General features: G+C 53.4%; 2 protein-coding genes and 1 long non-coding RNA gene across 4 annotated transcripts; 2 read left to right on the top strand and 1 right to left on the bottom strand.

Moving 5' to 3' along the window:
- The first annotated feature begins 112 nt into the window (after positions 1–112).
- On the top strand, positions 113–11,774 carry LOC118497599. The gene is made up of 3 exons (XR_004900133.1): positions 113–123; positions 3,639–3,648; positions 11,703–11,774. It is a non-coding gene; the product is annotated as an uncharacterized LOC118497599 (long non-coding RNA).
- LOC114511167 (ferritin light chain-like) lies at positions 6,501–8,216 on the top strand. The gene is made up of 4 exons (XM_028529845.2): positions 6,501–7,016; positions 7,183–7,329; positions 7,638–7,763; positions 7,930–8,216. Exons 1-4 carry the CDS (start codon positions 6,915–6,917, stop codon positions 8,080–8,082), a joined length of 528 nt encoding a protein of 175 aa, XP_028385646.1. The 5' UTR covers positions 6,501–6,914; the 3' UTR covers positions 8,083–8,216.
- Positions 9,619–24,813, bottom strand: GYS1 (glycogen synthase 1). Of its 2 annotated transcripts, none has more exons than XM_028529577.1 (16): positions 24,457–24,813; positions 22,798–22,979; positions 20,192–20,383; positions 19,181–19,366; positions 18,802–18,946; positions 17,812–17,929; positions 17,429–17,549; positions 17,058–17,164; positions 16,072–16,131; positions 15,902–15,980; positions 14,128–14,241; positions 13,712–13,838; positions 12,468–12,563; positions 12,175–12,338; positions 11,236–11,316; positions 9,619–11,088 (listed from the first exon to the last, which is right to left on the bottom strand). In XM_028529577.1, the coding sequence occupies exons 1-16, from the start codon at positions 24,572–24,574 to the stop codon at positions 10,768–10,770; spliced, it is 2,211 nt and encodes a 736-aa protein (XP_028385378.1). In that variant the 5' UTR covers positions 24,575–24,813; the 3' UTR covers positions 9,619–10,767. The 2 variants fall into 2 exon arrangements, with proteins under 2 accessions (XP_028385378.1, XP_028385380.1); XM_028529579.2 differs by having other exon boundaries at positions 9,901–11,088; positions 22,798–22,953; positions 24,457–24,755.
- Between the last annotated feature and the right edge of the window lie 15 nt (positions 24,814–24,828).

The following is a 24,828-nucleotide window of genomic DNA, read 5'->3' on the forward strand; positions in this document are numbered from 1 at the left end:
GGGTGTCAGCTGACCTCTGCCCTTCTCTGCTGTTGCTAGAATTGAAGAGGAAGTGGCTGCTGGACACCTGTTGTTTTGTCCACTCAGCACCCTGCTGCTCCCGCTGTCAGCTGCACTTTGGTGGTGGTGACTGGTGACTCTGAGGGGGACAGGCTGGTGTGTCTGCCACACAGTGCCTAACAGGGTGATCAGCAATGGGAGCTTTTTACTGCCCTGCACAGCAATTGGTTCACAGATGCTTCTGTGACCTAGTTAAGACTACAATTGAAAGGGGAAAATATTTTCCCAAAACAACTCTCCAGGGACAGCATGGTCAAAGGTCAGAAGTCATAGAGCCCTGGAAACGTGCCCTAAGCAAGCACTGTCCAGTAGAACTTTTCGCAATGATGAAAATGTTCTATATCTGCATCCTCCAATAAGGTAGCAGCTACTTATGATTACCGAGCACTTGCTTATTGCTAGTGCGGAGGAATTTAAAGAGCCACACATGCATGGCTCACAGTTTCCCGATGGGTGGTTTCGCAGTGACTCAGCCCCTTTTGATCAGAGAGCGCTTCCCCAAAATTTTTGCCCCTGGCAAGTTATGTCCGCACTAAACAAGACACAGGTGCCTTCCCTTGAAATAAAGTTGGATTCCAGAGCAGCAATCCAAGCATCTCCAGGACAGCAGAAGGAGACCAGGAATCGGGGACCCAGGGTGGGCAGGGGGAGAAATGGGAGATGGAGGGAGGAGAAAGCAGATAGAAGCCAAGAAGAGGGAAGGGTCAGGTGAGAGATCCACCAAACCCTCCCGTCCGGCCAGACCTGGGATTCTCGGGTTGTTGTTTTTTTAAAGATTTTATTTCTTTTCAGAGATGGGGAGGGAAGGAGGAAAAGGAGAGAAACATTGATGTGTGACAGATACAATGATCTGTGGCATCTCACACACTCCCATCTGGGGACCTGGGCCTCACCCCAGGGATGTACCCTGACAAGAATCGAACCAGTGAGTTTTGGGTTTGCTGGTCAGTGCTTAATCCACCAAGCCACACCAGCCAGGGCATGGGATTCTTAACTATAGATGTATTGTTTCATTGTCCACACACACTTCAGTCACTCCCCGCCACTGCAAACCAAGTACATCAGACACAGCACACATAAGGGGCACCTCCCTGTCACCAAAGCTGGGGACAGGGCACAACTCGGGGATAGAAGAGCCTCGAGGTAAAAATGGAAGTTCTAGAACCCAGAGGGCTCAGTTCTAGACCAGGGGAAGGGAGCCAGGATGCAGCATAGTTGTAAGGTTGTAGACTTGCCAGGCGAGACCCCTGAACCCAGTGGTTGCATGTTGGGCCTGGCAGCTGGGGTGTGGCGTTGGAGGACAGCCAGTTCTGTCATCAGCAGTGGGACTCCCTCAAGGGCACCGAAGGAACCTGGAGATACGGGGGAGAACTGGGACTCATGGAAGGAGGAGGGGCTGGTCCAGAAAAAGCCAGCTCGGCAACCAGACCAAGACTGAGTGCTTTCTAGTAGCAGTTTGGAACCAAATGGTTCTGCCGGATTTGCTTGACCTCATTATCCTCTCCCACTTTTACCAAGACCCCCACCTCCCCCCTTCCAGTGCTCAACGACCCAGGCTGAGGCTCCCACGCACAGGAGCACCACCAGGGGGCCCCCTCCACCAGCCAGCGCCCAAAATACACCTGGGAAGACCACAGGGAGGCTCAGGGCTTTGACCCCGTTCTGGCACATCATCTGTGCCTCTCCCACTAGCAGGGAGATGTCTGTCTGGGCTTACTGCCCCCGTTTCCCCCTCTGTTTCTGCATCTGCACTAATTTCTCCCTCGCCGCCTTATTTCTGCACTTCATGTTCGTCCTTCCCACCACAGTCTGTTCCCATCTTTGTTGCCACATTTTTCCTGTCCCTTGCTTAGTTTCTGTAACTGCTGTTCTCTGCCAACGGCTGCCTCCTTTCTCTCCTTATTTCTAAAGACACATTTTGCACATCCTGTCTCTGTGCCTCATGCTGCTATGTTCTTTTTAACATTGTATTTATTTTCGTTTATTTTTAGATTTTACTTGTTTATTTGTGGAGAGAGGGGAAGGGAGGGAGAAGGAGAGGGAAAGAAACATCAGTGTGTGGTTGCCCCTCACACATCCCCCACGGGGGACCTGGCCTGCAACCGAGGCATGTGCCCTGACTGGCAATCGAACTGGAGACCCTACAGTTCGCAGGCTGGACCCAGTCCCCTGAACCACACCAGCCAGGGCTGCCGTGTTTTTAGAATTCACAAAGAATCTCCAGTGGGTTCTAACAGGTTCTAACAGGGTGGTGTTGACTCATCTCCCTCCCCGACATGGGAAGGGCTGGTGGCTGGCTTCTCTCTTTGGAGAGGTTGGGATGCCAGGGGCCTGAGTACTGACCTTTTGCATGAACTCAGCACTTTACTGCATCATTCGCTCAAACCCCACTGAGGTCTGAGGTGCACAAGTGAGCCGTGGGCTGTGCCTTTCAGGGGATGCACATCCACCCGAGCCAAGAACGTCCATCTAACTGTCTCCCTTGGGAGAGCGAGATCCCACAGGGAGGTCCAACTCCCAGCCGAGGCCCTTCCATCTGGGCATCCAGAGACCCTACACCTAACCTGGCAGGGGCAGAGGTCAGGGGTCAGAGAGGGCCCCCCTCAGGGAGCACAGCTTGGTCTGGTTTGGTTAGGGGGCAAGGAGAGCAGGCAGGACTCCAGGGGCCCCCATGTCCCACGCCCTAGTGGCATAGCTGGGGTGTCCAGTGCGTGAGGGGCTGGGGGTCCGCAGGTCTGACCACCCCAAACAAGATGCCTGCTCTGGGTTAGTGTTTGTCCTCACACTGATTCTTCCTTCACCAAGCAGTTCTGGGCCCCAAATATGGGCGAGGCCGTGGGGACAAGGCTGTGAATGGGACACAGTCCTTGTCATCCTGGGACTCAGAGTACAGAGGGCCACCCAGGCAGCTGAGAGGGTGGCAGTGGCTGGAGGTGGGGCTGTCGGCCTGGTCTTGGAGAGGAGTGGAGGGGACTTTCTCACGGGAGGTGGCAGGAGGGACAGAGGAGTGGTTGGTGGAAACCAGGACCACGAGGGCTCTTCTGACATGTCTTCCTTCCTCCACCCCCAGACGGCCACCACCAAGGTCCCAGAGATCCTCGATGTGACGAGGATCGAGTGCATTGGTGAGCCGGCATGGAGCAGGGCGTGACCCTGCCTGTCCTGTGCTCCCCTGCAGAGCCAACCTACCCTGCACCCTGAGAGACATGAGCGGGCACTCCAGCCCCCATCTGGTAGGGGAGGATCCTGAGTCCCCAACAGGGGTCAGAGGGCACCTGGGGCACCACACTGGACCCCAATCCCAGGCTGCAGGCTTTGCCACCCTGTGGGCTTCTGGGAGAACCAGCATCTTGCTTGGCAGTCACAGGAGTGGACAGTTGCTGAGTGCGCTCTAGGTGTGGCTCTGTGCTGAACGTCCCGTCCACCCAGCATGCACTTGGGTGGTGTGAGCTCCCTGCGGGCGGGGATGGGCCTGGCTCATTCCCAGCACGTGACACAGAAAACCACTGAGGGCACGGGTTTGCACCCCGCTGATCCTCGAAGTTGCCCATGAGGTGCAGAGTGTGAGGTCACTCCAGTGTGGCCAGGGTAGCTGAGGCACAGAGCAGTGAGTCATGGGTCCCAGCTCACACTTCGAGAGCGCCTGGGCTCCGGGAACAGGAGTAGGGGTGCAGCGGGGCCGGTGGGGCAGCCTTCACAGAGAGCCTCCCTTCCAGGGAGGAGACTGCACTCATTGCTTCAGATTTGTTCGTTCAGTGCCTCCAAGGCCGGCAGGCCAGGCCTGCCTTACTATATTGTGCTTTGAGGATAATGGCTTTTATAAAAACAATTAAAGGTAAGGCTCACCACAGCTTAAAGATTATGATTTTTCTGAAGGTTTATTGCTATAAAACAGTTAATGTTTTATAGCAGTGAAGTCTTTTTTCATTAAGGGAAGCGTAACACATTGTGATTTTAGCCATGCGCCACTGCACACCTCGTAAACGATGGTGTCGTGAAAGCATTACTTTTATAGCCACAAGGAAGTCAAAACTTTCATGACTCCTTTGTTGGGACACTTGCTTTATTGCACCTTGCTTCATGGCGGTGGTTGGAGCCAATTTTGCCACATCTCCAACTTACGCCTTAAAGGGTTTGTGGGTTTTAGAAGCATGTTGCTGGGTGCCACTTCTGAGCCAAATAGCTCAGGGCTAGGTGCTCTCCGGGTCTCAGTTTCCTTATCTGCCAAATGAGGGTAGAATAGTTCCCCTGCTTCCATAACATGAAGTCCTTCCTGAGCAGGCGCCTATGCTGTGTCCGCACTGCTGGGAGCCCAGGACCCAGCAGACACTAGTGGCACCCAGGAGCTGCCCCAGTCCCTACCCTGGGGGTGCTTGTGGTCTAGTGTGAGGTCGACAGACCTTCTCTTAAATGGCCAGAGACTAAATCTTTACTCTGTTGAAAAGATTCAATCCAGCTGATGCAGGGGGGAAAGCAGCCTCAGACAGTAAGAGGAGACACACACAAAACCCGGAATTTATTTATAAAAAATAGTGTATTCTTAAATGTTGAAAACTCAGTCACCTTCAAAGGACTCTCCATTTGATATAACACACCTATTGAGAGGTTTCTCCACTGCCCAAAACAGTTTTTGAACTCGTCGATTTTGATGCCTTTTAGTGCTTCTGCTGGTTTTTGTTTCCCGTCTTCCACCTTGGCAAAACGTTTCCCTCTGAGGACTTTCTTCATTCAGGGAAACAAAAGAAAGTCACTCAGGGAGATCAGGTGAATAGGGAGGGTGGGGTAGGGGGACCATGCCGTTTCGGGTCAAAAACTGCTGCAAACTCAGCGTGGTGTGGGCAGGTGTGCTCGTAAATCAGCCATCATGAAATGGGCAAACATTTTGCAAGTCTTCAAAACAAAGTTCACTGAAGCCACACACAGCCTCTCCCAACAATGTCCACTGCTTCATCGACACAGATGGGTTCCAGGATACTCACCCGGGGGGAAGCCTAAATAAGAAGGGACCTGCCCTCCAGAAGGCAATTCTGATTTGTGTTTTGGGTGCTGCCTCCTATAAGCACATGGGCGAATCTGTGTTCCAATAAAACTTTGTTTACAGAAACAAGTGGCTGGACCCCAGGCTGTAGTTTCTCCAGACCCGCTCTAGTGTAAAGCAGTGAATCCGGAGTCTACACTCCTCACTGGCTGTGGGTCCTGGGCAACGGACCTGACCTCTCTGAGCCCCTTCTGCACCCATGTTGGTGAGAGCCTGGGGCAGTTACAGAACCCCAGAAGTGCTCCCAGAGTTTAGTAGCATATAGTAACTGTGGTCCTTAGCCTTCCAGGTTAGTCCTGACCGACCCCGTGGTTCACCAGGCCCAGGGACTTGGGTCCAGCTCTGAGGGATTCTGAGAAGAGCCCCTCTCGTTCACTGAGCATTTCATAAGCCCTGCCATCCCTCCAGTGAGGTGGGGACCAGGGTTCGGAGGGGAACCTGTCACCTCGGACACACACTGCTAGGAGCTGGCCAGTAACTGTGTCTCCTGCTTCCCTCTCTGCACACAGGAGCTCACTCCCACATCCGGGGACTGGGGCCGGACGACGCCTCGGAGCCTCGGCAGGTAGAGCTGATCTGGGTGGGCTTATCCACGCAGGATTCACTCCCTCACGTGGAGGAATCTGTACATGGATAGGTAGGGCTTGCTGAGCAATTCTGTGAAGTCTTCTACCTTCCTGCCTCAATGTTCTTGGCACTGGTTTCTATGGGGGTAACCTCGGGTTCCAACAGGGTTGCCTAAGCTCCAGCCTTCACACCCACACTCTGTGTAACAGGAAGAAGAGGAATTGCAATAAGCTTCTACCTCCAGGATGTACCTTTATCCCTTGAGTTTCCCTATGACTACTTCTAAAAAATACCCTTCGAGGCTTCCAAAAACACTCTTCTCCCCGAAACCTGGGGGTGAGCCCCCAGGCTCCAGAACTACTGCCCTTTTAATCTTGCAGACCAATTAATTCAAAGGCTGGAACACCTCCTCCAGAAAGTTTCCAGAAAAATAGGAATTTCATCGTGAATATTAAGGATACAAAAAAAGAAAAAGAAAAAAGAAAAGAAACAAAGAAAAAAAGTAACACCACTTTTGAGTGAATAGTAGGGCTCACTTCCAACCCATCTTCCAGAGAGATGCCCACGTTTCCCGAAGTCCTATCTTACTGTCCTCAAAACTTTCCAACGATCTGTGACCCCTCAGCTCCCAAAGCAAACCCCAGGAATCTGAAGGCCTGGGTGGAGACAACCCCCAAATCCAGCCTACTTCCAGAAACAGCCTCAGAACCACACGATCATTCATTTTCCAGGGCTCCCAGTGTCCCCCTTAATCTCCCACCTACCAGAGTACCCCCAGAACCCCTTGACTACCCCCCAATCAGCACCAGACCCTTGCATCTCCCAATCCCCCATGCCCCCTAATTTCCTTTTTCACAACAGCCTTGAGCTACAAGCCTGTGACTTCCTCACCTCGGGGGCGGGGGGGCATGAGTCTGGGCCTCCTATCTGCTCTGGATCAGTCACTGGGGGCTCTAGGCCCCACGTACCACCAAGGAGAATTGGCCAACTGCACTTCCTGAACACACCACCTCCAGGGGCCCTAATGGCTATAAAGGAAGCTGGGTGGGCCACAGCATCACGGGCATCCGTCTTTTGCTTCTACAAGGTTTGGACGGAACAGACCTAGAGACGTTCCTTCTTCCAGGCTCCGACCACCCTCCAACTTCTTACCCAGTACCACCTTCAAAACCACCTCGGCCATCCTCAGTCTCCGAGGCCACTATCACGTTTTTTTTTTTTTTAACTTAACTCCAAGTAGGAAACGACCATGAGCTCCCAAATTCGTCAGAATTATTCCACCGAAGTGGAGACGGCGGTGAACAGCTTGGCCAACCTGCATCTGCGGGCCTCTTATATCTACCTCTCTCTGGTAAGGGTCCCCAGGATGCCCCAGGCACGAGAGATCAACAACTGCGCACATCTGGCCCTCTAGGCACACGCTGGCTTTCTAGGTCCCACTGGTTAGCGAGAGGGCGGAGTCTGCGCTCCCGGCCTCGCCTCCCGCTAACCCTAGCTTCTGCCATCTCTTTCCGCAGGGCTTCTATTTCGACCGGGACGACGTGGCTCTGCAGGGCGTGGGTCACTTCTTCCGACAGTTGGCCAAAAAGAAGCGCGAAGACGCTGAATGTCTCTTAACGCTGCAAAACCAGCGCGGTGGCCGCATTCTTCTCCAGGATGTGGCGGTAAATAGTGTGTGGGCCTGTAGACTACATTTCCCAGCAGTCCCTTCGTCCCAGGCGCCCTCACAGCGTGATCTAGGCACCGCGTGGTCTTCTGGGAGGTTTTCAGACCCGTAAGGGTTCTTTATTGTGGCTGGAAATATAAGCACAGCCAGTTCTGGGTCTGCATGCAGCAAGGTCTCCCGGGCCGTGTTTATGTAGGGGTCTGTGGATGATAGACATCTCTCAGAGCAGGCCCTGTGGGAGAAAGGAGTTTTTAGTCCTCTGCGGATTCTGTGGCCCGTTCTGAACCTTCCTTGTCTCCTGTGTAGATGCCTTCCAAACCTGAGTGGGGTACAACTCAGGACGCCATGGAAGCAGCCTTGGACTTGGAGAAGAACGTGAACCGGGCCCTTTTGGATCTGCATGCCCTGGCTTCTACCCGCTCAGACCTTTATGTAAGTACCACTTTTATCGAAGTAGTCTACCAGTGCTAAGACCTTCCTTGGAATGAAGGTTATATTCTAAGCCTTAGCGTCATTTGGACACATTTTATATGTGAACATTGTTTCCCAAAGTCACGCTGTGATCTACAAATGGCAGTGTTTTCCTTCCTTCACTCAGGTCTGTGACTTCCTGAAGAACCAGTTCCTGGATGAGGAGTTGAAACTCATCAAAAAGATCGGAAACTACCTAATTAACATCCGCAGGCTGGGCGGCCCCCAGGCTGGGTATGGTGAGTATCTCTTCGAAAGGCTCACCCTCAAACACGACTAGGAAGCTTTTGGAGCCCAGAGGCCTTCAAGGGGCCCCTCTGCATTCCTCTGGTGTCTGGCTTTGGCCTGACCCTCACCCTGGAACCCTCTCCCGTGCATTAAACCAAATGGAAATAAAGCTTTTTGCAGCAGCTGCTGGTTTTGCGTGTGTGCTGTGGGAAAAGCCCTGGGATCTGCTTTCCCGAGGCTAACTGGGCCGGCCTGACGGGGGAAGAGGCCTTTGTTCGTCTGTTCCAAGGTGGGAGCTCCCTGGGGTGTGTTTCAGTAGCCGGTTCTCTCCTAACCAGGCTAAGGGCCCCACCCAGATGTTGGAGCCCCCACTGCAGGAAGGGTCTAGTTTATTCACGACCTGGGGCTGGTGGCTGGAAGCTCAGTTACCAGCATCAGATAGTAACAATAGGCTTTTAGTGTATAGCCTAGTGATATGCCAAAATGCAGGTAGTCTGGCTCTATCCAGGAAGGCTGGGGAGGGTTACCAATCCCTTTGTATGGGTGAGTGGAGGATGTTGGTATGGAAATTGCCCACGGCAAGCAGTGGGCACACCAGAGGTGACCTGCTTCAAGGGCTGCTTGCTCCCTCTTCTCCAGTTCAAGGCTCCCAAGTGGCAGAAACAGTCAAGTGATTGCGAGGTGCTGGGATCACGTGCTGGACAGGAGCTGAGCCAGGGGCTGGGGCCTGCACAGAAACCAGGAAGTGTGACTGGGGCTCAATCATCCAAAGGGGAACCAAGGAAGGGTCCCAGTTACAAAAGGGTGTCAGCTGACCTCTGCCCTTCTCTGCTGTTGCTAGAATTGAAGAGGAAGTGGCTGCTGGACACTTGTTTTGTCCACTCAGCACCCTGCTGCTCCCGCTGTCAGCTGCACTTTGGTGGTGGTGACTGGTGACTCTGAGGGGGACAGGCTGGTGTGTCTGCCACACAGTGCCTAACAGGGTAATCAGCAATGGGAACTTTTTACTGCCCTGCAAAGCAATTTGTTCAGAGATGTTTCTATGACCAATTAAGACTACAGCTGAAAGGAATAATATTTTTTTCTGAAAACAACTCTCCAGGGACAGCATGGTCAAAGGTCAGAGGCCACAGAGCCCTGGAAACGTGCCCTAAGTGACCACTGTCCAGTAGAACTTTTCGCAATGATGAAAATGTTCTGCAGCAGTGCCCTCCAATAAGGTAGCAGCTACTTATGTTACCGAGCACTTGATTATTGCTATTGTGGAGGAATGTACAGAGCCACACACGCATGGCTCACCTCCCAATGGGTTCATTCTTGAAGTGAGAACTCATTCCCCAGATTTTTGCTCCTGGTAAGTTAGGTCCCCACTAAACAAGGCACAGGTGCCTTCCCTTGAAAGAACATTGGATTCCAGAGCAGCAATCCAGGCATCTCCATGACAGCAGAAAGAGACCAGAAATTGGGGACCCAGGGTGGGCAGGGGGAGAAATGGGAGACGGAGGGAGGAGAAAGTGGGTAGAAGCCAAGAAGAGGGAAGGGTTAGGTGAGTGGTCCACCAAACCCTCCCGTCAGAGCAGACCTGAGATTCTTAAATATAGATGTATTGTTTCATTGTCCACACACACTTCAATCACTCCCCCCGACTCCCAACTGCAAACCAAGTGCATCAGACAGCATACGTGAGGGGCACCTCCCTGTCACCAAAGCTGGGGACAGGGCACAGCTCGGGGATAGAAGAGCCTCGAGGTAAAAATGGAAGTTCTAGAACCCAGAGGGCTCAGTTCTAGACCAGGGGAAGGAGACAGGGATGCAGCATAGTGGTAAGGTTGTAGACTTGCCAGGTGAGACCCAGAACCCAGTGGTTGCATGTTGGGCCTGGTGGCTGGGGGGTGTGGCGTTGGAAGACAGCCAGTTCTGTCCTCAGCAGGGGGACTCCCTCGAGGGCATGGAAGGAACCTGGAGATACGGGGGAGAACTGGGACTCAGAAGGAGGGGCTGGTCCAGAAGAGGCCAGCTCGGCAGCCAGACCAAGACTGCGTGTTCTCCAGCAGCAGTGAGGAGCCATGTGGTTCCCTCCTTTGCTCAGCCAAAGTGTAGAAGAGGGGACCGTGGGTGGAGGGACCCTCCAGGCAGAACTGGACACCACAGGGAGGGTCAGCACAGAGGAAACAGGCGTGCTTGTCCTGGAGTCCACGTTCCGGAGTGAAATGGAGGACCTTCTGCATTCAGCACAAGTCCTTTGAAAGAGCTCCAGCTGCGAACGTGATTGTCCCATTGGCTGGGGCAGGGCTTGGTGGCCAGCGCTGGATGCCCCCCACCCCCCTGCCCTTGGCCAGGCTGAGCAGGGCAGGCTCTGCATACTGCAGAATTTGCAAGCTACAAAGGGTTCCAGGAGCCCTAGCCTGGAAGGTTATAGGCTAAGTCTCCTCAAGCCTCTGGCACCATGAGAGCATAATGGCAGATTTCTGGCCTCTGTGATCCAGGCAAGGCCTTGGGAGGCTCAAGGGCACACATTATACATTCTGGAGCCCAAGAAAGGCACCGCATTGTGGATTCTGGAGTGTTGGGCATTCCAAGAGCAGGGCTGAAGGGGCTAGACTATACGGTGGAGGGTGCGGGGCTGTGGACCCCAGAGAAGCTTGGGGGTCTGGAGTAGGGTTTAGGAACAGCGCCATTCCACATCTACCCTCTGGAAGAGAGGGAGGCGGGGCGGACCGGGAGTGTGGGGCGGGACTTAGTTGCGCTCCTCGCCCAGGGAGCTGGCGGGGCTGAGGGGCTCACTGGGAGTGCTGGCTGAGCTGGAGGGGGCGGTGTCTGAGCTGCGCTTGCTGCCGCCCGTGGATGAATTGCAGGAGGAGCGGCGCTGCCACTCCGGGGCACGGATATTGCGCCGGTCCTTGGCGGCCTCCTCTTCCTCGTCATAGCGCTCGCCTTCTTCATTCGGCAGTCGGTCCTGGGGATCATCCTCGTCCTCACTCAGGTGTGGGCTCGAGTGTCGAGACAGCGAGGGTGACGGTGGCACCGAGGCCGGCCGTGGGTAGCGGTACCCCTGGGCCTGTGCGCGTGCGCAGAAGTAAGCACAAACGGCAAAGTGAGCACAGATTCCCACTCCTGCCCAGGCCTTCTGGTTCAAGGGGGAACCCTCCAACACCAGCCCAGGCCCCTAGCTCTGAGCCCTCCAAGGGACCCCTTGCCAACTCACCCTGTCAGCCTCATGGGGCTCGTAGGTGAAGTGTTCTGGAAAGGCCTTGGCCAGTGCCATGTGACGCGCAGACATATAGTACTTCAGGGGAAAAAAATGTGGAGGGGCATTAGGGGTTGGGTGCCCACCTGTCCAGGGAAAGTGGGAGTAGGGGTGTGCACCCTGACCACACCTTTTATGCAGATGAGCACACTCTGCAACATCCTCCACTAGGCCACTAAGGCTTGGGGCCTAAGCCAGCAATGTTCATTTGGTGTACTGTAAAAATTTCTATTTCTATTTTATTTTAATTTTTAGATTGTATTTATTTATTTTTGAGAGAGAGGGGAAGAGAGAGAGAGAGAAACATCTATCAGTTACCTCTCGCACACCCCCAACTAGGGTCCTGGACTGCAACCCAGGCATGTGCTCTGGGTTGCATGTGCCCAGGTGTTGCATGTTTTAAAAATTCTTGCTAGGGCGGCAAGAATTTTTAAAACATGCTATACCTGACTACTCTTAGCCAGGGGCACTGAGGTCTTTTCCTTTAGATTGTCAAACAAATAAATAACAGCCAACACCATAGCTGTGCGGTGTGAATGAATCAAATTTCTACTTTTTTTTGTCAGATTGGCAAAAAATATATTTTTTGATGTGCTGCAGAATTTCTGTAGTTTATGTGAGCCCTGAGAAGAAAATCGCTGAACTAAGCCTATTATCCGCTTTTTCTGGCTCCACCCCTTATGTAGATAGCAGAGCCGGGAATGGACGGCTCAGGTTTCTTTGGCCACACCCTTATGCAAATAGCTTCGGGCCAATGCAGTCTTCCAGCAGAAGTTGATTAATTTCTTAAAGGGACAACAGTCTTTACAAGTATGAGATCGGCTGCCTCTAACCAGAGACACAGAACCGGAAGCGGTATATGCACCAGCATAGGACAGGAAAGGGAGTGAGTTATACCCGGCCTAGGTATTTCCAGTCCAGAAGGTCTGAGAGACGCTCAGTGCGGTTCCGCTGGATGATGCGCTGACGCCGGGTCTGCTGGCAGAAGCTGTAGAGGAAGGAGGTGAGTTGCGAGCAGGAATCGTCCAGGCTGCGGAACCGCCGGTCCAGAATGTAGATGCCTGTGGGGTGCAGGGGCCGGAACTCAGGAAACAGCTAGGGGAAACCTTCCTTCTCCCTGGAATGCTGTTGCACCAGAACCCCTCCTCCCCAGGCCCCCAGGAGTCCCGGATCTCAATCCGGGTGCTGACCGTAAGCTGAGGGGTCTGCGATGTGTTCCTCCATGAAGCAGCCGAAGCCGGAGAGATTGGTGGAGATACTGGGAATGCCCATAACCGTGCACTCGGCTGTGGGAAGGCAAGAGAAAGGCCTACTTAATTTTCCTCTCCTACCAGTTTAAAGCTCAACAAAAGCCTCAACGGCACCCTCTACTGGCGCCTTTAACCAACAGCTGGGCACTGTGCTGAGCAAGTCAGGAGCTGGAAAACCCAGGCTGTGCATTAGACTATTAACAGTCCCTACCTCTTAGAGGGGACGCTCAGAGGCTCAGAAAAAAGAATTCAGTTGCCCCAAGGCCTCGGAATGAGGAAAAATCTGTAGCTGGGCAGTGAGGACGCTAACTTGTTGAACTCTGGGCCAAAGTCTGCTATTCTGCTTAATCCTGACAAGCTATAAGATCCTTTCTCATGCTGGTCATACTGTTTTGGTTGTCATAACTTCACAGTCTGTTTTGACAGGAAGTTGCTATTGCTGGGTACTGAGTAAGCACCATGTTTACTACCTTACCCAGCACTGAGAGATGGTCCAAGGAATTCCTCATACTTCTTATGTAATATCTTTAAAAACCTCTGTGAAGCTACAAAAACAGACACCAAATATAACAGAGCTTGTGGAAAAAACATGGCAGGGACCAGCCACACAAAACCTATGCACCATTTTAACCGTGGATGAATGAAAACTGACAACACTCCTCATTATCATGCAGCATGGTTTATAGGACTTGTTAACTTACTCATAAATTAAGAAATTCTACAGCAAATGTATTTATTTAGCCTTAAAAACAATGAAAGAAGTTTGATCCAAAAGGGCGTGAGGAGAGTTGAGTTTTGGAGACCAGAGCGAGACAGCCAAAAACGAGGGAGAATTACAAATAAGCGGTCCCAACTTGCAGCCAACAGCAGGAAGGAGGAGCCAGCGGGTACTGGGGACAGACAGCTCAGGGAGACGTGGCCACATTCAGTGGTGTTAGTGAACTGTGCATTAACCTGTGGTTATTTCGTGGGGGGGAGGCAAATGTCAGTAGATGGGGGGAAAATCACATGTGAACGGTGACATCAGTCCTCTGGCTACACATCACATGAGCAACTGTGTCACAGAAACACGTGCTGTGGCTGAACAGACTGTAGCCACTGAGTTGGAGCCTCCGAGGGGGCCAGCGCCTTGTTCCAGGATCATGCCCGATCTGATCAGAACCCCGGCGCCATGCCGCACTCACCTGGTGTGTAGCCCCAAGGCTCATAGTAGGAGGGGAAGACCCCGAGGTGGCAGCCACGGACAAACTCCTCGTAGTCCACGGGCAGCAGGGGGCTCGTGGAGGAGAGGAACTCGGGATGGAAAATAATCTGGCAGTGAAAAACAAGGGCTCAGCCCAAGGCACGCTATTTGGCTATTCTCTGGGATCCCAGAGTGGCGCGGAGAGGGTGAAAAACCAGTGTAAAGTCACACAAGTCAGGGGCACGACAATGATTTGAATCCCACCCAATCTGTCTGCCTGCAAAGCTAAGGTTTCTTTCAAGACATAGCAATCCTTTGATAAGCGCACAGGGTAGGGGGTGGGGGAGGGGGGGGATGTGAAGTCCAGGCTCCACCCCCTCCCTGCCAAGGCCAACCCACCCTGAGCGGTGGCCTCACCTTGACCCTGTCAGCACTGCTGTTGAAGAGGCCAATGCGGCGGATGGTGGTCAGGATAGGATCTGAGGAGTCGTCCAGCATATTGTGGGTGCACACAGGGGGGAAAGACTGCCGCTGTAGGGGCCACAAGTGGGGTATGGGTCAGGGCAGGGACACGCTGACCTTGAGAATCCAAGGACACTACAATTCCCATTGGGCTGTGAGGCAACAAGCCTAAGGATTACCAAGAGTTATAGACTTCCTACTTGGCTGTCTGTAAAGGTTCTCTTTTCCTTTTCTAAATATTTTATTTATTCATTTTTAGAGAGAGGAAGGGAGGGAGAAACAGGGAGAGGAACATCAATGTGTGGTTGCCTCTCACGCACCCCCTACTGGGAACTCAGCCCGCAACCCAGGCATGTACCCTGCTGGCACTCAAGCCACTGTACTACAAGAAACTACAATTCCCAGCTGTCTTTGAGGCGGAGCTAGTGTCAATAAGCCCCATGGACTACAGGGAGTTGTAGCTATCTTGTTGTGTATTCTTCGCTCTATTGTCAAAGAAATTCAAAGAAACTTAAACTTCCCCCAGTGGACTGGGCGGGGCCTAGGGGGGAGTGGGCAGCGACTGTGTCCTATACTAGCAAGCTTCAGGAGCTGCTGGAAATCGAAGTTTTCTTATGAAAATCCTGGACTCCTTTCTCTCCATTCCGCAGTTCCCTCCACTTGCACCCCCAACAAAGGCCCAAAGAAAGCACAGTTCCCAAGAGGAAAATTCCCGCTGAATTCTTCCTTTAATTCCCACTGGAGGACGATAGAGCTAGTGTGACAGACATACTGGGGGTGATGCTGGGATGTTCATGCTTTTGCAAATATTCCAGTTTCTCATTAAGAGTTCTGCATGCCTGGCCTGGTTCAGCCCTGGCTGGTGTGGCTGAATGGATTGAGTTCTGGCTTGGGAACCAAAGGATCCCAGGTTCGATTCCCAGTCAGGGCACATGCCTGGGTTGTGGGCCAAGTCCCCAGTAGGGGGTGTGTGAGAGACAATTAGACACTGATGTTTCTTTCTCTTTCTCCCTCTCTTCCCCTTTCTCTAAAAATAAATAAATAAAATCTTTAAAAAAAGAGAGAGAGAGTTCTATACACCTTCAACCTACCAGCTCCAGTGAACCAAGAAACTATAATTCCCAGAAGCCCCAAAGCAGAAACATGCTCAGTGTGGCAGGCTGCCTTAGGGACTACTGGAAATTTGGCCAAAAACAGTTTGTATATTTTGTTTGTGCTACTTGACTGTTTAGGTTTCCATTCCCCAAGAAAAGACTCACCAACCTTGACCACAAGTACTGAAGCCCCTTGACTCCAGAGAAGTGTTGTAGCTGACCTCCTGACTATCCCTGAGGAGGCCCAAGAAAACTACCACACCTATCAGTCCCTGGGGGCAGAGGTGGAGCTGGTATGGCTTTAGGACAGCTGGTTCTCCCTTTGTGGCTGTCCTGACTTTCTTAAGTTCCCCTTCACCAATTGTCCATTGACCCCCAAGGATGCCAAGAAACTACAACTCCCAGCGACCTGTGTGGCAGACTAAGCCACAGGAAGGTAGGCTGCCTGCCTTAATGGCTTCTGGGAATTGAAGTTCTACCAGTCAGCTCACACTGGACCTCAGAATTGATTCCCCTGTAATAGTCACCCAATAAAGCTGACCTCCCAGCAGTCTCTGGGGCCAGAGCTAACATGGCAATCTTCCTCTGGGGCTGTTGGGAGCTGCCGTCCCTCTGCTCTGGGATCTAAACCGTACCTGCGTGGCAAAGATGGCTCTCTTCATCATAGTGAAGTCCTCCTTGTCCAGCATCTTGTTCATGTCTGGGAGGTTCCCCCTGCAGAGTGAGTGGGGGGTATGCATCTGAGAAGGGGTGAAGAGAGGGGTTAGGACCCAGAAGCATGCAGGACTGAGAGTGGGGCACTCACACCAACAAGGATTCGTAAAGCTTCCTTCCAAACTTCTCCTTCACTGTGTTGGCCGTATCCCTGGAAAGAGCAGAACATCACATCACATCAGCTGTGTGTCCAGACATAGGTAGCCTTCCCTCTCTGACCTCCGTGACTCATCAGTCAGATGCAGATAAAAATAGCATCAGCATCAGAGGTTTGCAGGCAGAAGCAGTGCAGCCTTGTCAAAGAGTGCCTGGTGCCCAGCACATGGCGAGCCTTCCGGAAATGTCAGCTATTATTAGAACTTGTCCCAGGCCTGACGGTGCCAATGCTAAGCCCCATTTTATAAAAAGGGACAATTATGTTGAGGGAAGAAAACTTATATACCCAAAGCTAGCAAATAGTGCCACCCCACCACCCCAGGGACATCCCTCTGTTCATGATCCTCCCATGGCTGTGGCCTCATTCTCTGCACTTTGGTGTAGGGCACTCTGGTCCGGCCTCAGTGATCTCCTCACGATCTCTAACACACCTCAGGGCCTTTGCACTTGCTGCTCCCCCAAATACACACAGTGCTTCCCCCCTTATTTCCTCTATGTGTCTCTACCTAATGCCACTCTTAGTGTGGCCTGTCCTGACAACCCTGTCTCATATTCTGTTCCCTGGGCCTACTGTGTGTGCCTGGCACACTCAGGTAACATGCAATGGCTAAGGAAGGAGTTTCAAAGATGAGGAAACTGAGGTTCAGAGAAGGGTAATGGTTTGCCTAAAGGCAGGAAGCCAGCAAGGGTCAGTGGCCTGAGCTGGACCTCGCTGGTTTGGTCTCAGAGTCCTGGTCCTGCTGTCACATTCGTCCTGCCTATGGCTTCTTACTGCCCCGGAGCCAGGGGCGTCTTAAGCAAGGGACTTCACTAGGAAACTCAGTAGAGCAAGTTGATCAGGTTACAGGTGACAAAACAGATCGCAAGAGAAACCCTGGACCCGCTGCCCACAGCTGGGACCCCGGGCTGAGAGCTGCTGACCAGAGCTGCTTGCGCACGGCTTGGCCCTTGAGGGTCTCCACATTGAAATTGTTGGTCCGAGCCGGCATGATGAAAAAGGCGACCACTGTCTGCTCGCTGTTGTTGACCTGCGGCAGAGGCGAGGGGGCTGGTCAGATCACATGGGAGCAGGCAGAGGCCTCCCGCCCTTTCCCGCCAGCCCAAGACAACCAGGACCCTGCCATGCCCCTTTGTGTCGAGGGAAGTTTTACAGGATCAGTTACCAGCCCCCAGGTCTGTAGACTCCTAGACCACACAGGGGATTCCCTATCCCACCTCCCTGGGTCTCTGTTCTTGACAGTATGAACTGATTTTCTTGTCTTCCCTCTGTCCCCCTGCAACCCAGCTCTTACTCTGAGCAGATAGTTGAGCCGGGCCAAGGCCTCCAGGAAGATGTCAGCCCCCTTATTGGAGAACTCGTAGCGGCCCGCGATAAAGAAGTACAGTGTCTTGTCCAAGTTGAAGTCCAGGTGCCTAAGGAAGTCATATTGCAGGGTGACACTGAGACCCTCACTCTCAAACCCTAGCCTCACAACTACACACCCCGGAAGCTGCAGGGCAGAGAACAGCACTGAAAGCTGGAGGCAGCACGGAGATCCCTGAGATCTGTGGTGTTTATTCGATGGGGATCTGAGATCGTTTGGTACTCAGCTGCTGTCCTGGCGTTCAGGAAGTCAGGAAGAGGCTGAGCACCCAACCCCTCCTCTCTGGAGACCTAGGTGTCTGGCCCACGTACCCATAAAAATGGCCCCGCACAAACTCCTGGATTCGGGCCTTGCTCTGAGCATGGAGATTCTGGAACTCATGCATGGCAGAGAACTTCTTCACATTTAGTCCATTGGGGGTCACGATATCTGGGAATGAGGGAGAAGGTTCCCATGTTTCATTTCTTCATTTCTTCATTCAGATCCATGTGGTCGAATGAATAACTGAAGGAGAGACCCTTTTCCTCTAGCAATTTCTTTGTCTCAACAGCTCCTCTGTGAGCTCCCTTGATAACCTAGCTGCCTTGCCACTCAGATGCTTTCTTATTCAATATTTGCTCCTGTTCCCAAGCATAACTAAAACTCCCATCAGCCCCTGCAAATGACTAACCAGGCATTGGTGCTTCTGGGAGTTGTAGTTTTTTGTATGCCCTGTTCTACCCTGAGCTGGAAATGATTAAGCATCTCCCTCCTGCTTGTCCTGTAATATGCCCTCTGCCTTCAAGCCTCTTTTAGGGCCCCAATCATTTTCTATCCTGACAAAAATAAAGCACATCAATGAAAAAATGCAATCCCCATCAGCTCCTGGGACAAAACTCGAGGAACACAGGGACCTGACCAGCCAAAGGCCTTCTGGGAGCTATAGTTCTCATCTTACATACATTGAGAATTGATGCTATATATAGCCTGGGAAAAGTAAGTGTTTCTAACACTGTTTTTTCAAAAACATAATCCAAGGAACCTCCATCCTGTTTCAGAAGACCCATATCTACATAAGCCAATGAAAGAATTTTACAATTTCTGAAATTAGTACCAAAGAAACTATGCTTCCCATTAGCCTCTAGGATGTCCAGGTCACCTTATATTTAGATCACCAACCTAGGGCATTATGGGAGTTATAGTTCTCTGCTCTTGGAAGTAAAAAAATAAAAATAATAATAATAATAATAATAATAATGTGGGCCTTGGCATAGGTAACCAACTACCTCGCTCTTGTCTGGGGATCCCAGCCTGCCACCCACCTGGCTTCCTCTTGAGGAGGTGCTGAGCCTCGATGGCGGTGATCTGGGACACAGTAGCGAAGACATGAGCGCAGTGGGCCGCTGCCCGCTCCATGCAGTAGCGGTGATAGATCTGCCTCTCGCCTGCTTCCTTGTCCACGTTGAACTGGGCAGGAAGAAAGGGCAGTCAGGTTAGAAGAACTGGGCAGAAGTCTGGACGTCCAGGCTCTGGAATCCTCGGGCAGGCTGGAGGCTGGACTCCCGGGTCTGAGGAAGGAGGGCATTGGGGCCTCGGGACTTCTGGGTCCTAAAGAGGAGCTTGATCCCCTCCGGCTTCTCAGACAGCTTTGGGCTGTCCCGAAGAGCTGGTGGCCTCCACCTGGCCACACTCCCAGCTCACCTTCTCCAGGTTGTTGTAGAAGTCCACGGCACCGGCACACAGGTATCGCCCCAGCAGCGTTGCGTGGGTGGTGAAGATCGTAGCCACAGGCAGCCGCCGGGCGCGGCACAGGCAGAGCCCGACGCCCGCCAACCATTCGTGGAAGTGCGCGACCACATGTGGCTTCTCCTCACTCTGGGCCAGGAACTGCGGAGCAACAGGGACAGGGACACTGTCCCAAGGTGGACAAGGAAGCAGGGGGACAGGTAAATCCACCCCACTGCAATCCCTAGAGGACGAGGAACTATATATATTTCGAGGCAGCTGGACCAGGGGACGTCATCCCAGGTGGCTGATGGGATGGGACATGGAGTTATTTTGGCCAACATTGTAAGTCCCAGCAAGGCTGACTTGGAAAGACTGAAGTCTTAGTGTCCCCAGGCTCTGGACAAAATTCCTGGAGACCCTTCCTCTGAATTACCAATAGACTTGCCCTCAGTATTGGCTAAAGGTCTACAATTCCCAGAATGCCCTAGAAGCTGCCAGTTCATACATTGTTTATCCCAAGGCAAGGGAAATAAAGTTTTTTGAGCCTTTTAGAACCTAAAAGGGGGTCAGGACCAAGTTTCTTGGTTCTCAGGTTGGCATTTCCCAAACATCCAGGGTCCCATCAAAGAGCCAAGTCCAACCACTATTAGACTAGAGAACTACAACTCCCAGAATTCCCTGGGCGAGCCCTCCAGCCAGGCCAACCTTCCCAAGAGCTAATTGACTCCAAATTCCTATACTCGGAAAGTTGGAGTAAATAAAGCTGAGGCTGGACTTTCGGCCTCTGAGGAACATCTATGGACATCCATGTTCCCAAAGATAAGACTTTATCCTTGGATTAAGGGACCTACAACTCCCAGCATGCGGCGGAAGAAACCAGTTCTGTAGCCCCCACCCAGACCTCTCTAGCCTGGGACTGATGGCTGTTGTGACTTTGGGCCTGGGGTCAAAAGGAATGCCATGGGCACCGGCAGTGGGGCCTACCTCACCCAGGAACCAGGTGGTGAGGAAGCCAAAAAGGACGGCGTCGTTGGCCTCGCGGTCGTACCAGGGCACCCCGATGCTGCAGGTGTCCCAGAGCTCGCCCTTCCAGCGCTCCAGGGCCCAGGCTGAGGCTCCCACATCCAGGAGCACCACCAGGGGGCCCCCCTCGATCAGCCAGCGCCCAAAATACACCTGGGGAGACCCACAGGGAGGCTCAGGGCTTTGACCCCAGTTTCTGGGGACAGCATCTGTGCCACCAGCCGGGAGATGTCTGTCTGGGCTTACTGCTCCCGTTTCCCCCTCTGTTTCTGCATCTGCAGCTAATTTCTCACCCGCCGCCATATTTCTGTACTTGCTGTTGGTTATTCCCACCACAATCTTTGCATCTCTGTTGTCACATTCTTCCCGTCCCTTGCTTAGTTTCTATGACTGCTGCTATCTCTCACCTGCTGCCTCCTTCCTGTGCTTCTTTTTTTAAAAGAAGATTTTATTTACCTTATTTACTTTTAGAGAGAGGGGAAGGGAGGGAAAAAGAGAGGAAGAGAAACATTGATTGCCTGCCTCTCACACACCCCTAGCTGGGGACATGGCCCACATCCCAGGCATGTGTGCTGACTGGGAATCGAACTGGCAACCTTTAGGTTCGAAGCTGGCACTCAATCCACTGAGCCACACCAGCTATGGCTAATTTTATTATTTTTAAAAAGATTTTTAGAGAGGGGAAGAGAGAGAAACATCGATGTGAGGGAGAAACAGTCATCAGTTGCCTCTAGCACGTCCTCAACTGAGGACCTGGCCCTCAACCCTGGGAATCGAACCAGCAACCTTTCAGTTCATAGGCCAGCGCTCAGCCCAGAGCCACGCTAGCCAGGGCTTGACTTACTTCTAACCCCACATTTTGCAAGTCTTGTTCTGTGCCCCCTGCTGCCTTGTCCCCCCATTCCCAATTATTCCGACCTGCTTGCTGCCATGTTTCTCTCCTCAATCCCCATGATGTTTTCTGCCATGATCTTTTCTCTGTGCTGCTAATTCTTTCCACTGGATGCTTCTTTTGCTGTTCTCACTGTCACATTTCTTCCACCTGTGCCTGTTAGTGACCCTTCCACTATATATTTGTCATCACCTGCCTCCTCTCTCCCCTGCCATTCGGCCCGTGCTGTTCTCTGCAGCCGTGTGATCCGCTCTCTTTCCCCAACCCTGGGCTGCCTTTTTCGACCCACTGCTGTGTTTCTAAACTCACTGTCTCATTTCTCCCCCTGCCACATTTTTCTGGTCTGCTTCTTTTCCTCCCGATTCCATGGCCTAGGTTCTGGGCTTGCTGCCACAGCTCAGCCCAGCTGACGGGCAGTCACCCTGCTCCCCAACCTGGTTTTTCCCAGCCTTGGGAGCCTGACCCCGATGGCCCTCCCCCTCCCAGCTGTTGTCTGCCCTTTTGCTGGGGGGGGCTATTCTTAGGCCCCCAGCACGTGGGGAGCAGCTGCCACAAGGGGTGGGGAGGGCTGGGCTGCCCTAGGGTTTCTTGGGGACACCTCCCGCCTGACTGGGCTCCAGACCCCACCCCAAAGCAGAAGCTGTGAATGAATGAAGAACCACTGTATCTGTCCCCCCCAAGCCCCAACCTGTCTGCCCTTCAGCCCTCTGCCACACAGCCCTGTCCTTGGCCGCAGCCACCTCTCCGTGCTTATCCTTCAGCCCTCATCTGAAGCCCTAGGACTGTCCCCTCCTCTCTTTAATTTCTGGCTCTGTGCACTGAAACTGTCCCCTGGGTCCGCCTGCCAACCTCTCCTCCCTTCATCAGTATTCCATCTTCCTCTCTCTTTTTCTCTCTCCTCTCTGAGAAGAGAGGGCTGCCTCTCTTCTGTGTCTGAACTCTGTCTCTCTCTCTCTACTGCTCTAGTCTCTGGGGGCTGGAGGGGGAACCACCATCACCTTTGGGGACACTCAGTCTCTCTCTCCATCCCTCTCTCCCTTGTCTGCCTGTCCAGCTCACTCCACAAGTGGCACTGTTTATAGCCACAATGATGACGATGATAATAATAACCACAGCGATCATGGCTCATGAAGTGCTAACTTCATGCCAAGAACTGAGCTGAAGACTTCGTCCACTGTTCCATCCTCTCACAGTCCAATCGGGCAGACGCTGTTGGCCAAGGTCACATGGACAGGAAGTCCAGGAGCCAAATCTGAACTTCGGGCTCTGGAACCCCTACTCTGGCCGGCTGCCTCACTCCAAGCCCACCACCCCTGGGTTCTGGCTGGTTGTCTGTCCTTCCTTCTATCTAGCTCTTTTTCTCTCTCTGGGTATGAGGATCTTGGCCTCTTGGGGCCATCTTTTAGTCTGTCTTGTACCGGCTGTCTGTCTGTCTGTTTACCAACATCTGGCAGCTTGGGGTTCACCCACCTCCTCCACGGGGTCCTGTATCTGTCTAAGTGTCCATCACACCTCCTCTCTGCCTGCTTGGGGAAGTACCAGGTCATCCCACCCTTCTGTCTATGCCTCCCTCTTTCCCGGGGGCCATGTCCCCCACTCCACCCCTTCTCCGCCTGCTGTCCCCACCCTGACTGCGGGCTCCCACCTACCTGCCCTCGGCTCAGCCATTTCCCACCTTGCAGCCCTTGCTGTTCATGGAGTCCATTGTCCTCTTCAGAGCCGGGGTCGGGGGCTCGAGCAGCTCCACCTGGGTCCTCACTCCCTGCTCCGTGTACGGTCCCACCAGGTAGTAGTTGTCGCCCCACTCATCTCCTGTCACCTTCGCCTTCGTCTGCAGCACCGTGTAGATGCCACCCACTGTGGGCCCAAGCCCATGAGGACAGGCCCTGGCTGAGGTCCACGTGTCTGGGCCCTGGGGCAGGGTAGGGGGCCATGGGAGGCGCTGGGGGCCTGGACTTCTGGCTTAGACGGAAGGGGGGGACTGGGGGCCCGTCAGAGGGAGGAGGAAATAGGGGCTAGAGGACAGTCCTCCCGGGTCTAAGGGAAAAGAAGGGGGCTAGGGGAGGGGCTTTGAGGGAGGAGGGGGGCTCAGGCCAGACTTCTGAGTCTGAGATAAGGGGCTGGGAGCCTGAGCTCCTGGGTCTGAGGGAATGAGGCGCTGGGGCCCCAAGGAAGACAGACGCTGCCGCGGATGACCAGGACCCATGTTCTCGAGTTCTCAGCTTACAGGAGCTGGGTCTAAATTCTCAGTGAGGCTCCAGTTAGGGCCCTATTCAGCTTCCCACAGCTGCCCAAGGAAAGTTGGAACTGGCATTCCTTGCCCTCCAGAGACTCTGCTAACCTGTTCCCCAGTTTCCTCTCTCCAACTGGGGACACAGGCAGATGGGACCCCGCCACTCCTCTCCAGACCCAGGAGGCTGGGCCCCCAGCGGCCTTGCCTCCTAGAGCCTGGGCCCTGGTGATACACGACTCTGTGTTCACAGGCCCCTCCCATGGTGCAAAACCCAGTCCCTTTCTCTCCCAAGATGCAGCTAAGCAAAATCCCCCACCTCCCTCCCTTCTGAGGAACAAGACCGCCTAGTCTGTGGGTTTCAGGCCCCCGCTGGTTCTCCACACCCAGAACCTCAGGCCCTGTGGAGCCCCGGGCACAGAGATCCAGGGCCCCAGCCACTCCCATCCCAGGGACCAGCCCCTGACCAACTTAGGACTTTCCAGCCTTCCCTCATTCCAGTATCCAAGTGTCTGTGGCCACAGGCTCCTCTCCTTCTAGGAACTCTGAGCTCAGGCCTACAGCTCCTTCAGAGCCTGCGAATTCAGGCCCCCACCTCTGTCCCACTCTAGGATCTAAGATTAGGGCCTTCGGTCCTCTCCCTTCTGTACTCTCAAGTGACCCATTCCCCTGTTCTCCAACCGTGACTTATGTCCCAGGCAGCTCTCTCCCAGATTCGGAGGGCCACAGGTCTGAAACCCAGCCATTTCCCAGTTTTGCACTAAGAAGTGCCAACACCCCATCTCTTTTCCCGTTCAGGACCCAGATCTCTCAGAAACCTCCCGGAGGGACCTAGGAATCTTTCAGATTAGCCCCTCTTTGCTAGGACCCAGGACCGCAGCTTCCAGCCTCCCTTTATCTTAACAGCCAGGAGGCTCATCTCCACCCCTCCACAGCCCGGGAGACATATCCCAGCCCCTCCGCAAGGACACGGGAGTCATAGGTTCCTTGCCCAGAACCCAGGAGTCAGGCTATGTAGCCCCGTCCCCTTATCTAAACTCGAGTCCCCGATCCCCACCCCCAGACTGCCCTTCTCGTCCGGGTCCCGCCGCCTGGCATGCTCACCTTTGTTGGCCACCTCCCAGGCCACTTCGAAGAGCACTGCGTTCTCCAGGTCGAATTCATCCTCCCACTCTTCCAGTCCTGGCAGTGAGGACATGGACAAAGTACGGTTAAGAGGCATGGCGGACGCGGGAAGGGAGTTCCAGGGGCCACAGGTTGGGGCTCCAGAGGTGTCTGCGGAATGCACCCGGTAAGGTGTGGGGCCAGGTAACTGCTGTTCGAAGGGAAGCTTGCAACGCCCTCGTCTTCCTATTGCACGACCGCACCCCCGGACCTAAGCAAGAGGCGGCTGCAGCGTCACTGAGCCCTGTGGGGCCCCTGCAGTAAAATCTTGCAGCCGCCAGGAGGCGGTGCCCGCCCCATCGGCTAGCGCCA

The sequence above is a fragment of the Phyllostomus discolor genome, chromosome 12 (assembly GCF_004126475.2).
Source record: "Phyllostomus discolor isolate MPI-MPIP mPhyDis1 chromosome 12, mPhyDis1.pri.v3, whole genome shotgun sequence".
NCBI lineage: Eukaryota > Metazoa > Chordata > Mammalia > Chiroptera > Phyllostomidae > Phyllostomus > Phyllostomus discolor.